We start from the raw sequence: 12,960 nt of genomic DNA, 5'->3' as shown, positions 1-12,960 counted from the left end.
AAAAATTTAGCCGAGGGGCACCTGGGTGGCTGCGACAGTTAGACAGCTGACTCTTGATTTCCGGGCAGGGTCCTGAGATCAAGCCCCACCTCCCTGTCCATGCTCAGCAGGGAGTCTGCCTGAGAGTCTCTTTCTTCCTCTCCCTTTGTCCCTCCTCCTGCTCAAGCTCTCTCTCTCTCTTTCTCAAATAAGTCTTTAAGGGAAAAAAAAATATTTCTTCTCTCCCTCTGCTCCAACTCCCCCACACTGCTTACGTGCTCGTTGTCTCTCAAAAAAAAAAAAAAAAAAATTAGCCTATTAGCTGAATTGTGTTTTAGAGAAATTGAAACATTGTGCGTGGTATTGAGCAACCATCTTTTTATTTTCCTGCCTTTTTTTTTTAACTTGAAAATCTGGTACAGAATGTCCAACACTTAGATACAATTGATATGATTTCCCATATTTTAAATGGCTCAGGCTGAGAGTTTAGGGAAAGAAGCTACATGAATAAGTGAGAATCCAGAACCTTCCAGGGTTTCTCCTGGTTGCTTATTGACTAATGCGCTAGTTGGTCTGTCTCAGCTAGGACTGCAATGCCAAGGCTAAGCAGGGTGTGACATCAGCACATACCCTGTACCTTTGGATCTTAACCCTTTTTGATTATGAGCCTCTGTAAGAATCAGGAGGTGGTTATGGACATGTTCCTCAGAAAGTGACACTTTCTCCTTTCCACAAAGCTTGACATAGAGTTCTCAGGAGATCACATGAGCTCCTGACATCCCTCCATGCCTCCCTCCCCATCACCACAGTTCACTGAACATGGAGGCTTCCTCTCACTGTGCTTGACACTGATTTTTTTTTTTTTCTTAATGACACAAGTTGGACGTTTCTAGAAACCAGGAGTTAAAGACCAGTCAGAGAATTTTTAGGATACAAAAATAAATATATATACTGGTCTTTGTCCCCAGTTCCTGGCATACAACTACTAGAGGATCTCCAGGGTGATAAGAATGTCTTCTATGCTCGTGGGATATCTAAGGGCTTGGGGCTCCTAACAGCTTCAGGGTGGGGGGCTGTTGGCCAGAAAAACAAGGGCATGTGTAGTGAATTGGAGTTTTCAGCCCCATCCCCCCAACCTCCAGGAAAGGGAGAGGGGCTAGAAATTGGATCAATTACCAGCGGCCAGTAATTTAATCAATCATGCCTATGGAATGAAACCGCCATAAAAACTCTTAAACAGTAGGGTCAGAAGAGCTTCTGCGCTAGTGAACACATCAATGTGCTGGAAAGGTAGAGTGCCTGAAGGGGGCACGGAAGCTCTGAGCTCTTTCCCCCTAACGTTGCACTATACATCTGTTCCCTTTTGGCTGTTCCTGAGTTGTATCCCTTGCAATGAACTGGCAACAGTAGGTAAAGTTCTCTGGTAAAGTATGTGGTTTCCTGAGTTCTGTGAGCTGTTCTAACAAAGTATTAAACCTGAGGAAGGGGTCATGGGAACCCTCAGCGGGTAGCCGATCTGTCGGGAGTGCAGGTGGCCATCTGGGACCTTCAACTGACATCTGAAATGGACCTGAACCCTTAAATTGTGGGGTCTGCATTAATGCTGTGTAGTTATACTGTCCAAAGTGAACTGAATTGTCAGACATCCAGGAGGTGCCCGGAGAATTAGAGAATCGATTGACTGGTGTGGGGACATTCACACATTCAGTGTCAGATGTATTAGAGGTAAAGACAGTTCAGCATTTTGCCCTCCCTTTAAGAGTAATTACAGATGATGATCCACAGTCATTAAGAGTACAAGTTCAAGTACTCACATGCCACCCGGCTGTGAGTCGGGCACCTTTGAATGTTCCTATATAGGTTAGATACACTCCATTTTAGTTTTACCTCATTTGGATCTACCTCTGCTTCCTAAAAACCATTTCTCCCTGTCAAAATCAACAAACATCTCACTTTGCACCCACTAGGATCAATCAAGAAAGGTAATCATGAGCGTTGTTGAGGATGCGGAAAAATCGCAACCTTCTTACACTGCTGGTAGAGTGCCAAATGGTGGGGTCACGTTGGAAAACAGCCTGGCAGTTCCTCAGAAGGCTAAACACAGAGTTGCCAACTCTATGGCAACAATTCTACTCCCAGATATATATCCGAGGGAAACGAAAACATATGTCTACACAAAAATGTATAAAACTTAGCAGCCTTAGTTGGAATAGCCAAAATGTGAAAATGCGTTCAACTGAGGAACACATCTATAAAATGTGGTATATCCATACAGTGAATATTAGTCAGCAATAAAAAGAAACGAAGCAGTGATGTATACTACAACTTGGATGAGACTTGAAAACATTATGCTAAGTAAAAGAAGTCAGTCCCAAAAGATCGTATGTCCTCTGGGACATTTATATGAAATGTCCAGAAATGGTAGATCTGTAGAGACAGAAAGCAGATTAGTAGTGCTAGGGACCAGGAGGACAGTGGAAAAGGGGAGTGACAGTTCACAAGTAAGGAGTTTCTTATTGAGGTGATAAGAAATATTATAAAATGAATTGTGGTCACGATGGTCATACAACTCTGTGAATAGACTAACAGCTATTGGGTTGTATACTTTAATTGTATGGTATTTAATTTGTATGGTATATGAATTATAGCTCAACAAAGCTGTTCCCCCCAGTAATTATAGACTCCTAAAAAAGGATCCAGGTCATGTGTGTTTGAACGCCTGTGGAAGTCCTGGTGTCCAGTGAGAGGGATTTGGGTGCAAGTACTGTATTTGGAAAGATATTTTGGGAAGCATAGTCAAGAAGTAGGGAAGTGAGCCAGGGAAGGAAGGAAAGCCAACAGAGGGGCATTAATGAGCGAGTTATCATTGTGGGCAAGTGGGGCTCCAGCCTTCTGGGACTGAGCAAAGGCCCTGAAAACCACAATTCAGAATTGTCTCACCAGGGAATGAGAAAGCTGGGTTGTTCCAATGAATGCCAACTTCCTAGGACTTCCAGCCTGCCCCACACAAAGGCCAAGCATGCTTTTACAACCAGAAGAAGCCCATAGACAAGAAAAGAGACAGAGACAGAAACACAGAGGCAAATAGAGAGATAGGCAGACAGCTACTTGAGGTCAGAAGCAGAGTACACAAGAACTGTTCCCCAAACCTACAGTGATGTCCAGGGTGAATGAGCAGATACGGTTAGAGCTTTGCCAGCATCTGCTCATGGGGGTGTCTCCTAACCACTCTGTACCTTGCTTCCTGCATCCCCAAATGGGGAAAATGATAGCTCCTATCTCATAAGGGTGCTATGCCGATGAATGAGTTAACGTACCTGAGTATTTGAGACCACCCAAAACCTCATCTTGGATCTCTGTTTGTTTTTTTTTTTAAACTTCTGACTTATCCATAATCATTTCTCTTCTGAATGGGTTTCTAACAAGATAGAGGAGAAATCCAGCTATTATAAGTGTCAAAGAAAAATAGAATCATTGCCGAGAATAGTCTTCATATTAGGCCCTTTTTGTGTGTTACCAGCTTTGAATGGCTGCGTTTTGAAAGGCACCATATGCTTTGAGAGCACATTAGGCAGACACCCATCCCAGCAAGATCTGTCCCCAGAACCAGCTCTAGCATCTCTCAGTCTTGCTCTTATATTTTCTGGGAACTGTTGCTGAGATTCAAGTAAGAGGGGTTCATCACAGCACTCTCTGGTACTTTTCTTGGTGTCTCTGCCTATTTTCCCAAAGCTAAGACCTGGGGAGCTTTCGTTCTGTGAAGCTTCTATAGCATGGGGATTGAAACCAGTGGCCGCCATCCCAGACAATTCCGAGTTCCCCTTCTGTCAAAGGCATTTACACTTGGTATGTTCCATCGCTCGTGGAGGATTAAAACCACCCGATTGGGGAACAGCCAGGGTAAAATAGGGTGAAAAAGAAAATCAACCGTGTTACCTCGAGCTCAAGCCTCCATGATTAAAACTTAACTTAAAGATGTGTTCACCCAAGAAAATCTCTCTGGATTGTTTCAGGCTGTGACTCTTCAATGACGCTGACATTTCAGAAATCCAAAATTGCTGCGGATAAGCTCTTTGCCTCGCTTCAGGATATCGCCGGAGCTCGGAATCTCATGAAACAGTTTAAGTCTGTATATGCTCCTGGAAATCATACCCACCAGGCAAGTACATATGTCTTAAAGTAACCATCGGATCTGTGTTGTATTTTTAGGATTCAGGGACTGCCAAATGAACGTTCCATCTTAGCCTCTCTAAAACAAGGGATTTGTTCTAGATGAACACCAAGTCCCCTTCCAGTTCAGAGTTCTGGGTTCCCCTGGATGTGAAAGCCTCTTGGTTCATGTGTACCTGTAGGCTTGATGCAGGGAGAGGAGCACTGGAATGGGGGCCAGCCACTGCTCTGTAGCTGTCTCATACTGATCCTGTAAGAGGCAAGTCCCTTTACTTCGTTGGGCCCTAGTTGCTATGGGTGCAGGCCAGGGGCTGGCCTTTTGTGATCCCCAAGCTTCTAGATCTAAGCGCTCCCTAAACATTCTGAACTTAGAACAAGATGACGTCATCATGCTATGGCAAGGAAAAAAGAAGTTTGTGACAGCAAAACCTTTGTTATTTAAAATTTCCCCACCACTTCCTAAGGGCAGTGGGGGAACTTTTAGAAAGGTATTTTGAACAGTGAGTAGGACGATAGTATGTGAATCCAAGATTATAAGCTCAGTGAGGGAGGGGCCCCAGAGGGACCCAAAAGGAAGCTTAAGGAGTGAAGAAAGGTTGGAATCATGGAGGCTGGGCAGTCTCTGTTGGACGAGGATAGAGACACAGCTAAGGTTCCTGGTGGCCAAAGATAGCTATGAAGGGAGAACAGATGTTTCTGATGGGAAAGATCATTAGGGGAGTGTGTGAGTGTCTTCTCCTTCATCTCCCCCATGAGATCTCAGCAAAATCCACTCTGTTTGCTACAGCTGCTTGGGAAGCTGAATGTGCTATTGGTGGGGACTCCGCTGTAGCAAGGGGTTCAGCTTCAGGATGCTGACCCTTTAAGGTGGGCATGTAGACAAGAGCTAAGGTTATCTGCGAGAGTAGCCTAGCCAAATCCAGACTCTTCCTCCCATATATTCCTATAGTAGCTGATACTTGAAGAGTGCCCCCCCATTGGGCTTGTCCTTTGATCCTCACAAGAAATAAGCCAGGGAAGCATTATTACCCCAAGATCCAGGAAGGCCACGTGACTTGCCACAGACCCACGGGTGGCCAGGGCCAGATGCCAGGTTTTGGCTGCCATTACGAAACCTCCTCCCCACTATACCATGGATCGTATGGAGGCTCTAGAAGTACGGATTGATGGTGCTGATGGGCATCGGAAATCACCCACCAACATATGAAAGACCTTGGAAACTGGCTGTCAACTTAGTAACGTCAATTCCCATCCTTTGTTCGATGACCTGAGAAACTACCACCACAAAATACAGATAAAGTCACTCAGATCATTCATTGTATGTAGTCTAGTTGTTAAAAAAAAATCACCAGTCTTAAATACAGCAGTAGGGACTAGTTCTAGAAGACAGAGAACTGGTGATTTATGATGATATTTAGACCAAAGAATGTCAAGAAGCAAGCGGCTGCTATAGTTGGCAAAGTGCAAACAAACCACCAATTAATAAGGTCTTTTCAGTTTTATGATCATCATTGTGACTAATTTAGCCAAATTCGCACAAACATGCATTAGCCATAAATCTTGGGCATGATAAGGACAGTGATAAATTTTCTAGACTTTATCTCTGTGCTGCCAACACTGCCATTTCTCCAGACCCAGAACCCTGTCCTGCAGCCATTGCCTTTGGAAAATGAACTTTCCTTTGTCATATATACTCTCCTACAGTGAGTCAATGACATCGACCCTTTCACTAAAAATCCTAAATGTCAATGAGTGGGAAGTAGGGGCAAGGTGGGGAGTTATGTGTGTATCTTAAAGGGATTTAGTAAATAATGATACAGACACATGCTCTGAAATGTACGACCATTAAAATGAATGAGGCAAATCCAAGTGTGCTTAGCAGAACTGTATGTGAATCCTTGGCTCAGGCTCTGCTTCTTAGAGAGCTCAGACTAAAACAGAGGTTATGATTTTCTACCTTTGTTTAAAAAATAAAATAAAAAATAGAAAGTATATGGATATGTATATTTAATATGTCTTTAAAAATTAAGGAAAACTTTATTAACAGCTGCCTTGTATAGGGTGGGAATGGTTGGATGGACAAAGAGAAACTCTGGCTTCCTGCTTTATGTGGATAGAGAAAGAGTTTTTGTTGGGATTATAGGTGGCTTTTACCTGTTTGGGTTTTTTGATAATTTTTGAATTTAAACTTTTCAATCATAGATGTAGGCTCAATGAGGACAGTAATTTTGATCTCATTCGTTCACTGCCATATGCTCAGTGTCTAGAGTGGTATTTTCCATATAGTCAGTGCTTAATGATATTTGTTGGGGACATCGTGAATGCAATACATGTATGTTTTTTATCATATTTCAGAGGGTTTGGGGGCATGCTGATTATGTGCAATGAGAAAAAAGACAAATGTCAAGACTAGATTCAGAGTTCAGCTGCATCTAGTTTTGGAGGTGGGCCTTGACTGGGCAACCCTCTATCCATCTCTTCTCCCAACTTGGTCCTCAGCCAAGGCGGGGAAAGGAGGGGAGTGTGCTTCCTATGTAACTCCATGTGGTTTCTACGCAGCATCTAGTTGAGATGTTCTGGGCTCACTGGGATACCCAGGAAGGCACTAGACCTGATCCAGCTCCAGATTCCTATTCCAGCTCTGACCAGTGCTGCAAATTTAGGCTCTCTCCCCTGGATCCCGGGGCCCCTACCTGCCCCATGCTCCCTCCTAGCACCCCTCTCTCCTACTCCGGAGCTCAAGCTGCCTCCCAGAACCACCCCTGTTGAATTTGCTAGCATCTGAGGCATCTCTTCTTTGACCTCTGTCCTTTAGCTTTGGGAAAGTGTATCAGCCACATCCCAGAAAGCAGACATCACTTTCTTCATTTCAAGGAGAACATGATTTCATGCAAGAAGTCATGTACGTATAAAGTCTCTGGGAGAGCTGGAGGAGGGGGGGTCCAGACTGCATCTCCAGAAATGATCCCAGAAGGTCACCGCACACCTGGCTCTCCAAGGGAGCCAGCCCTGCTGCAGCCAGGAGAGTGGGCATGGTGGGGATCATGAGCTCTTGATGGAAGCTCTTGACTTGCAGAGGAGGCTACCAAAGCTGGGCGTGGCATCCATGTTTGTTCACCTTGGGGTTTCTGCAGAGCCTTGCTCAGTACGTGCTTCCTAGGGGGTGGCAGGGTGGATGGATGGATGGATGGATAGATGAACAGACGGACTGAAGGATTCTGGACTGTGATTCTTACCCACAATGGCGTTTCTTATGCTCTTAATTCTTAGTGAGATGGAATTTAACAACAACATGGGTTCACAGCTCAGCATAGAAGCACTGAGTTCATAGGTCCAGAGCCCTATCAACTGTGTGACCTTAAGCAGGTGACTTCACCTCTCTGTACCTAGTTCCTCCATGGTGCAAAGGAGTAATAATAACTGTACCTCCCTCAAAAAGACACTCAGATGATTAGGCGAGTTACACATGCAAAGCTCTTAGGGCAGGAGCCGACAAAGACCACACTATGTAAGCTTTTGCTGCAACAGTTGCGGTGAAGGACAAAATAAGCCTCTTTTTTGTCCTCTTTTGTAGCATTTCACCTTTTCCTTGGCTCAGGGATGGGCCACATAGAAGGGGAGTCGTTCTCAAGCCACTGCACTGTTAGCTGCTCTGGATGGTAAGGGCTTACTGCTGACGCCCGTTGGTCTGGAACGTTTGTATTTGTTCCTGGACTGTGTTGAGTGGAAAGCTAAGCCCCCAGTTTTGCCTGTGCAGCAAGTCTTGTGCTTTTGTTTCTTACTGCGAATGTTCTAGTTTAACGGGAGGCTTAACCTCCTCCCTAAACGCCGCCGTGTTTGATGTGCCGCTCGTCCTCAGCTGGGGCATCAGGAGGCCGTGAGGCCCGTGTCTCAGGGCGAAGAGCTTCTGGGCCCTTTCAGGCAAAATGTTGTCTGACTCTCGCACGACTTGCTTTGGTAGAAGCCTGCAAGGGCTGTGCTGGGCTTGCTGGGGGGAACTTTCCCACGGATGCCTACTGTCTTCTGGGCCTCTGGCTGGCAGAACAAGAGTGTTTAGAATGAGCGGTGCCCTAGGAAGCCTGATTCATTTGGTGCCTGGTGAATTATGGCTCTTGAGCAGTCTGCAGGCGCAGTCTCTTTGTCAGCAATCCTCGCTGTTCTCTTCCAAGTGCTAAGCTCTCTTCCTCTTCCTCCTGATTCTGTCTTCCTCACTCCAGACCTGCTAGCACCCCTTTGGAAAGAAGCAACACAAAATGGGACGAAACTGGGGGGGCCAGGAGACTTGGCTCGGTCCTGTACCCCACTTCTAACTGCCTGTGTGAACTCAAGCAAATTAGTAAATAGCTTTGGGCTTAGTTTTTTGCCCTTTTCTCTTTTTTTTTTTCATATTGAAGTTGAAGGGACTACCCTCAAAATTCTACAAAGTAATCTGCTTCTGGTTTGAAGGAAGGATGGATGGGTGGATAGATGGATGAACAGTTAGGCAAATGAACCACTTTTTAATCTGCAGAGCAAACTATTTCCTTTAAGAAGATGAAGGAGGGGGGGGGGAAATCAGTGATAGTAAAGCCAAAAATAAAAATAAATGAGCCATGGAACAACCAAAGCTCTCAGCAGTTTTGAACAGATGTTTTTCTATACCATCATAGATTGAGACAAAATCATCCCTCTCTCTACAAAAGTATTAGAACCAATTTTGTGGGAAAGGGGGAAGCACCTAGGATGGAGAGGGCCCGTGGCCGCACCAACACCAGTCAGCAAAGCCAAGGGCAGCAGGCCAGACTGATGGGGATGTAGCTGTGGCAACAGCTCAGGTTTTCTTACAAACTGATTATCATGGACCATATTAAAGGTGCACCAAATTCAGGAAGATGTTGGACTTTAGACTGGTTTCTAGAAATTTTCTCTGACTTAGGTATAATATCAGAAACTACTATTATCCTCAGTACCTTTGTTCAAGGGCTAGAATCAGGTCGATAAAAGGATCTTCTAGACCTACTCACATATTATACCCACCACAAGAGTAACCAGAGACATAGACACAAATATTTTATTCTTCATATTTTGATTCAGTATAGTATTTTTAAAAATATAGTTTGTTCTGGAAGAGGTATTGGCCTTTTAAAGGAAAAAGAGAAAGTTTCAGTATAAGATCAGTTTTTTGGAAACTTCAGCTTTTTCACATTTAATGCCAATCAGGGATCTCGTTAGGCTCTACCAAACCTGACTATCCTCATGAGGCTGTCATAAAGGGCCACATTATGATTTTCATAGTCCTACTCACTTTTGCCTTTATGGACCTCTTCTTCTATTAAAAAAAATACTAAAAATTATATGGTACAATTGCATTGGTACAGAGACAATATTCTATATCAGAACATTATCTTTGACCTAAAAGTTCATTTGTTTCCTTCTGATTTTAAACTAGTACATTTCCACGGACCCCTAAAAGTCTTGTGGGCTCTGGGCACTGTGCCTTCTGTGCTTAATGGGTTAGTCAGCTATGCGGATAAAGCCCCACTTAGCACCAGTCTTCCTAGGACAGGAGCATAGCTGTCCATGAGGGGGGCACATGCATGTTTCTTCCCTGGAGTGGTCCTTGTCACCCAGGATCTACCCAGTTTGGTCCCAAGATAACAGCTCAGAAGTGAAGGAACTAGACTCACATCTAGAGAGGTTTGGGGGCAGGAGTCTCCTGGCTTAAAAACTTCATATCCTCTAGGAGCCAGTTTCTCCGGAACAAGTCTGTGGACATAGGTCCCAGTGTTCCTCCAAGGGACATGCCTAGTTATACAAGAGTCATCGCGCCCAGAGAAGCCCAGAGCTCTGGCTTTCTGGCCAATATTTCAAGCTCTCTCCAATCTAATGCAATTTACTAAGCAGGGGTCATTTTTATCATAAGCCATCTTGCCTGGCTACAGTTTGACATTCTTCTCTTATCAGGTTTCCACGGAAACCGAGCTAGAAAGTTAACCAAAGGTCAAATTCTTATGCAGAAGAGGGGGGAAAGGGCTTAATAATCCTTTGCCTATAACAGGCAACTTGCCAGTTAAAGAAATAATTATATTAATGTTACGGTACAGACTTTACTGTGTGTCTGTGTCAGAGACAATGTTCCCTGAAGTCCATTTCCCTTTCCTCCTGGGCACAGTTTGACCACAATTTCCAGATTCCCTTGTGAGTAAATGTAGGTTTGCAACTAATTCTGGCCAATGAACAATGGGTAGAAGTGATACAGATCGCTTTCAGGCTGAGCACATAAAGTCTCTCTGGAAATCCTTCATGCTCGCTCTCGTGCATCTGCTGATGAGACACAGAGCTCCCATGTGGGATTCCGGTGACCTAGGGAATGGGGGCACCAATGGACAGAAGAAACCTGGGTAGCTGTAAGGTTGTATAAGGCAGAGCCCCCTAGTGTCAGCATACCCCGGATGTGATATAAACGAGAAATAAATGACCAGCAAGAACAGGAAAGAATGAATTTATCAGTGTTTTTCATTCCTCTCCACCCCACCCTCAAAGGTGAATGGACAGAGAATGTTTGACTAGGAAAATTAATTGACTCTGCCCAACTCTCTTAATGTCGGAGGAAACCACACAACTGATCTCCCCCCTGAGCCGTCCCTAACATGGGGGGAGAACTTTGAGTAGGGCACCAGGGGAAGACGTCTGTCTCCCCTATCACTGCCTTCTATGTGGTCCTTTGCTGAGAGGTGAGTGGCTTCTGGCTAAATAGAAAATTCCATGACAGTCAGAGGTTTCTCATCTAAGAAGCCATTGCTGAAGCCCGACATTCCAATCGGATTTCAGTCACATGATTTGGGACACAAAGCAATCCAACCTCAGTGGCTGAGAGGAAGGAGCCAGAGGTTCTCGCCATGAAAATCCCTAATTGGAAAAACTAAGAAATGTATTTGGGAAGAGGTCATGAGGCCGGTACTGCTTTTATGCCTGAGAAAGTCTTTCCCAAATTGTGCTCTTTAAATGGACAATGTTAGTCCGTTGTTCTGTGCTTAGCTGTTTTAGTAAAGGATTAGAGGTTTTCTGTATATGTAAGTGGGAAAACCTATCAACGTCTCTTCGGTAAAGTATGTGGCTTAGCATGCTTTTGGTTACAAGTGAAAACAAAAAATAAAAGAAAAAAAGCTCAAACTGGCTTAAACCAGGAAGATAATTTATTGGACTCTGTGACTTAGAAGTCGAGAGAAGGGACGGCGTCCAGTGGTGAGGAGCCCTTACTGGGGCGATGCTGGTGGGAACAGCGAATGATCGGGAAGAGCTCGATCTATCCCTTCCCGCCACTCTCCCTCTAGTGCCCCCTGTTGGCAGGCTACCAGGTCTAGCATCTCCGAGCTAAGTACAGAAGACAGCCTGTGGAGTTGAGAGACAACAGCTTAATCACGACCACATCTCTGTAGCAGATGATTTTTCCACATTGCTGTCAAACGAAAAGATAATCCGAGAGAACGCAGCCAAGAAATCTAAGAAATGAGTATCACGGAGCTAGGTCAGGCAGTTAATTAATGAGAGCATTTATGTTATTGTTCTGGATTATGTGATGGGTTTGTTATCTGCTACTTTCTGTATGGAAGTTGTGATTTCTTTTCTCAATCTCAATAAATGTTACCTACACACTTGAAAAAAATAAAAATAAAAAGGATTTACAGCTTGCCCCGGTGGCATACAAGGATCACAAAATCCCAAGAATGAAGGTAGTAAGGGACTAGCCCTTGCAAATCTCTGCTCACCCCCATGGGGGACCCCAGCTCAGTGGGTATTTTGTCCTGGGTGCTTCGTTGCCCAGAGTTTAGCTACAAGTGGAGCAGAGGAGAGGACAAGATGCCCAGCCCCCCCAACACTTCCTTCTTTCCCCTACTCCCCCCCCCCCCCCCGCCGAGGCTGCACTGGCGAGAACCATCACCCCCAGCCCACTGCCCCCTGCACAGAGGAGGTCCTGAGTCTAGCATTTTAGCTGGATGACAGAATTTTCTTGTGTCTGAGCTCCTTCTCCAATCACAATTCTTCCTCTTCGCAGGAAGCATATCCTTTGGAGAGCAGCAACCTGGTTGTGTTTGTTGTAGGTTAGGGAACATACTCTCCCCTCTCTTAATCATGACAGCCTACGTGTATTTCTCTGGGGTTCCATTTCAAGCTATTCTATATATCTGCATACAGGCTAATAAATTAAATAAATGTAAACTCCTGGAAGGAAGACATGGCCCTTTACTTGCCTTGCTTACTTACTTACTCACTTATTTATCATATTCCATGGCCAGCATTGCACCCAACATAGGGCATGAACTCACGACCCTGAGATCAAGATCTGAGCTAAGCTAGAGAATTGGAGGCCGAGCCAACTGAGCCACCCAGCACCCCAGTTTCTTTATCTTCCCTTTGCACTCTGTATCAGTTAGAATTTCATTCAGTTGCAAGTCATGAAGATCTGAGAGCTAACGGCTTAAACAGAGGAGGGTTTGTATTGTCACGTCGAGTGGACAGCCCTCGTGCGTCCACGGTTAGGCTTCTGGAAGCCTCACCAGCCATCACAGCCAAGGTTGCTTCCAGCTCTCGGCTCCAGCGTCTCTGAGGGATGGCCCTGTTTTCCACCATGGCCACCGCACTTTGGGCACCACTTCCATGTTCCAAGCGGCAGAACAGAGAAAGGGAAAGAGCAGCCCTTTCCCTTTTGAAAAAGGAGCATTTGCGAGTCCCACTACCCTCCTGCTTACATCCCATTGTCAGTAACTTTGTTACTGGGCTGTACCAGGCTGCAAGGACCAAGGAAAACGTCAAGGACAAAGTATCCACGTC

The 12,960-nt window shown here is 45.0% G+C and overlaps 1 protein-coding gene across 1 annotated transcript in view; it reads left to right on the top strand.

Annotated features, from left to right (window-relative positions):
* SCFD2 (sec1 family domain containing 2) overlaps nt 1-12,960 on the top strand; it is a 429,119-nt gene that overhangs the window by 389,027 nt on the left and 27,132 nt on the right. The window contains exon 6 of the mRNA XM_080797411.1: nt 3,993-4,138. Coding sequence (XP_080653537.1) covers nt 3,993-4,138 — 146 coding nt within the window. The remainder of the gene's footprint in view (nt 1-3,992; nt 4,139-12,960) is intronic.

The sequence above is a fragment of the Martes martes genome, assembly GCF_963455335.1.
Source record: "Martes martes genome assembly, chromosome: 2".
In the NCBI taxonomy this organism is placed as follows: domain Eukaryota; kingdom Metazoa; phylum Chordata; class Mammalia; order Carnivora; family Mustelidae; genus Martes; species Martes martes.
The sequence above is the reverse complement of the archived record's forward strand: the minus strand, read 5'-3'. Positions and strand labels throughout refer to the sequence as shown.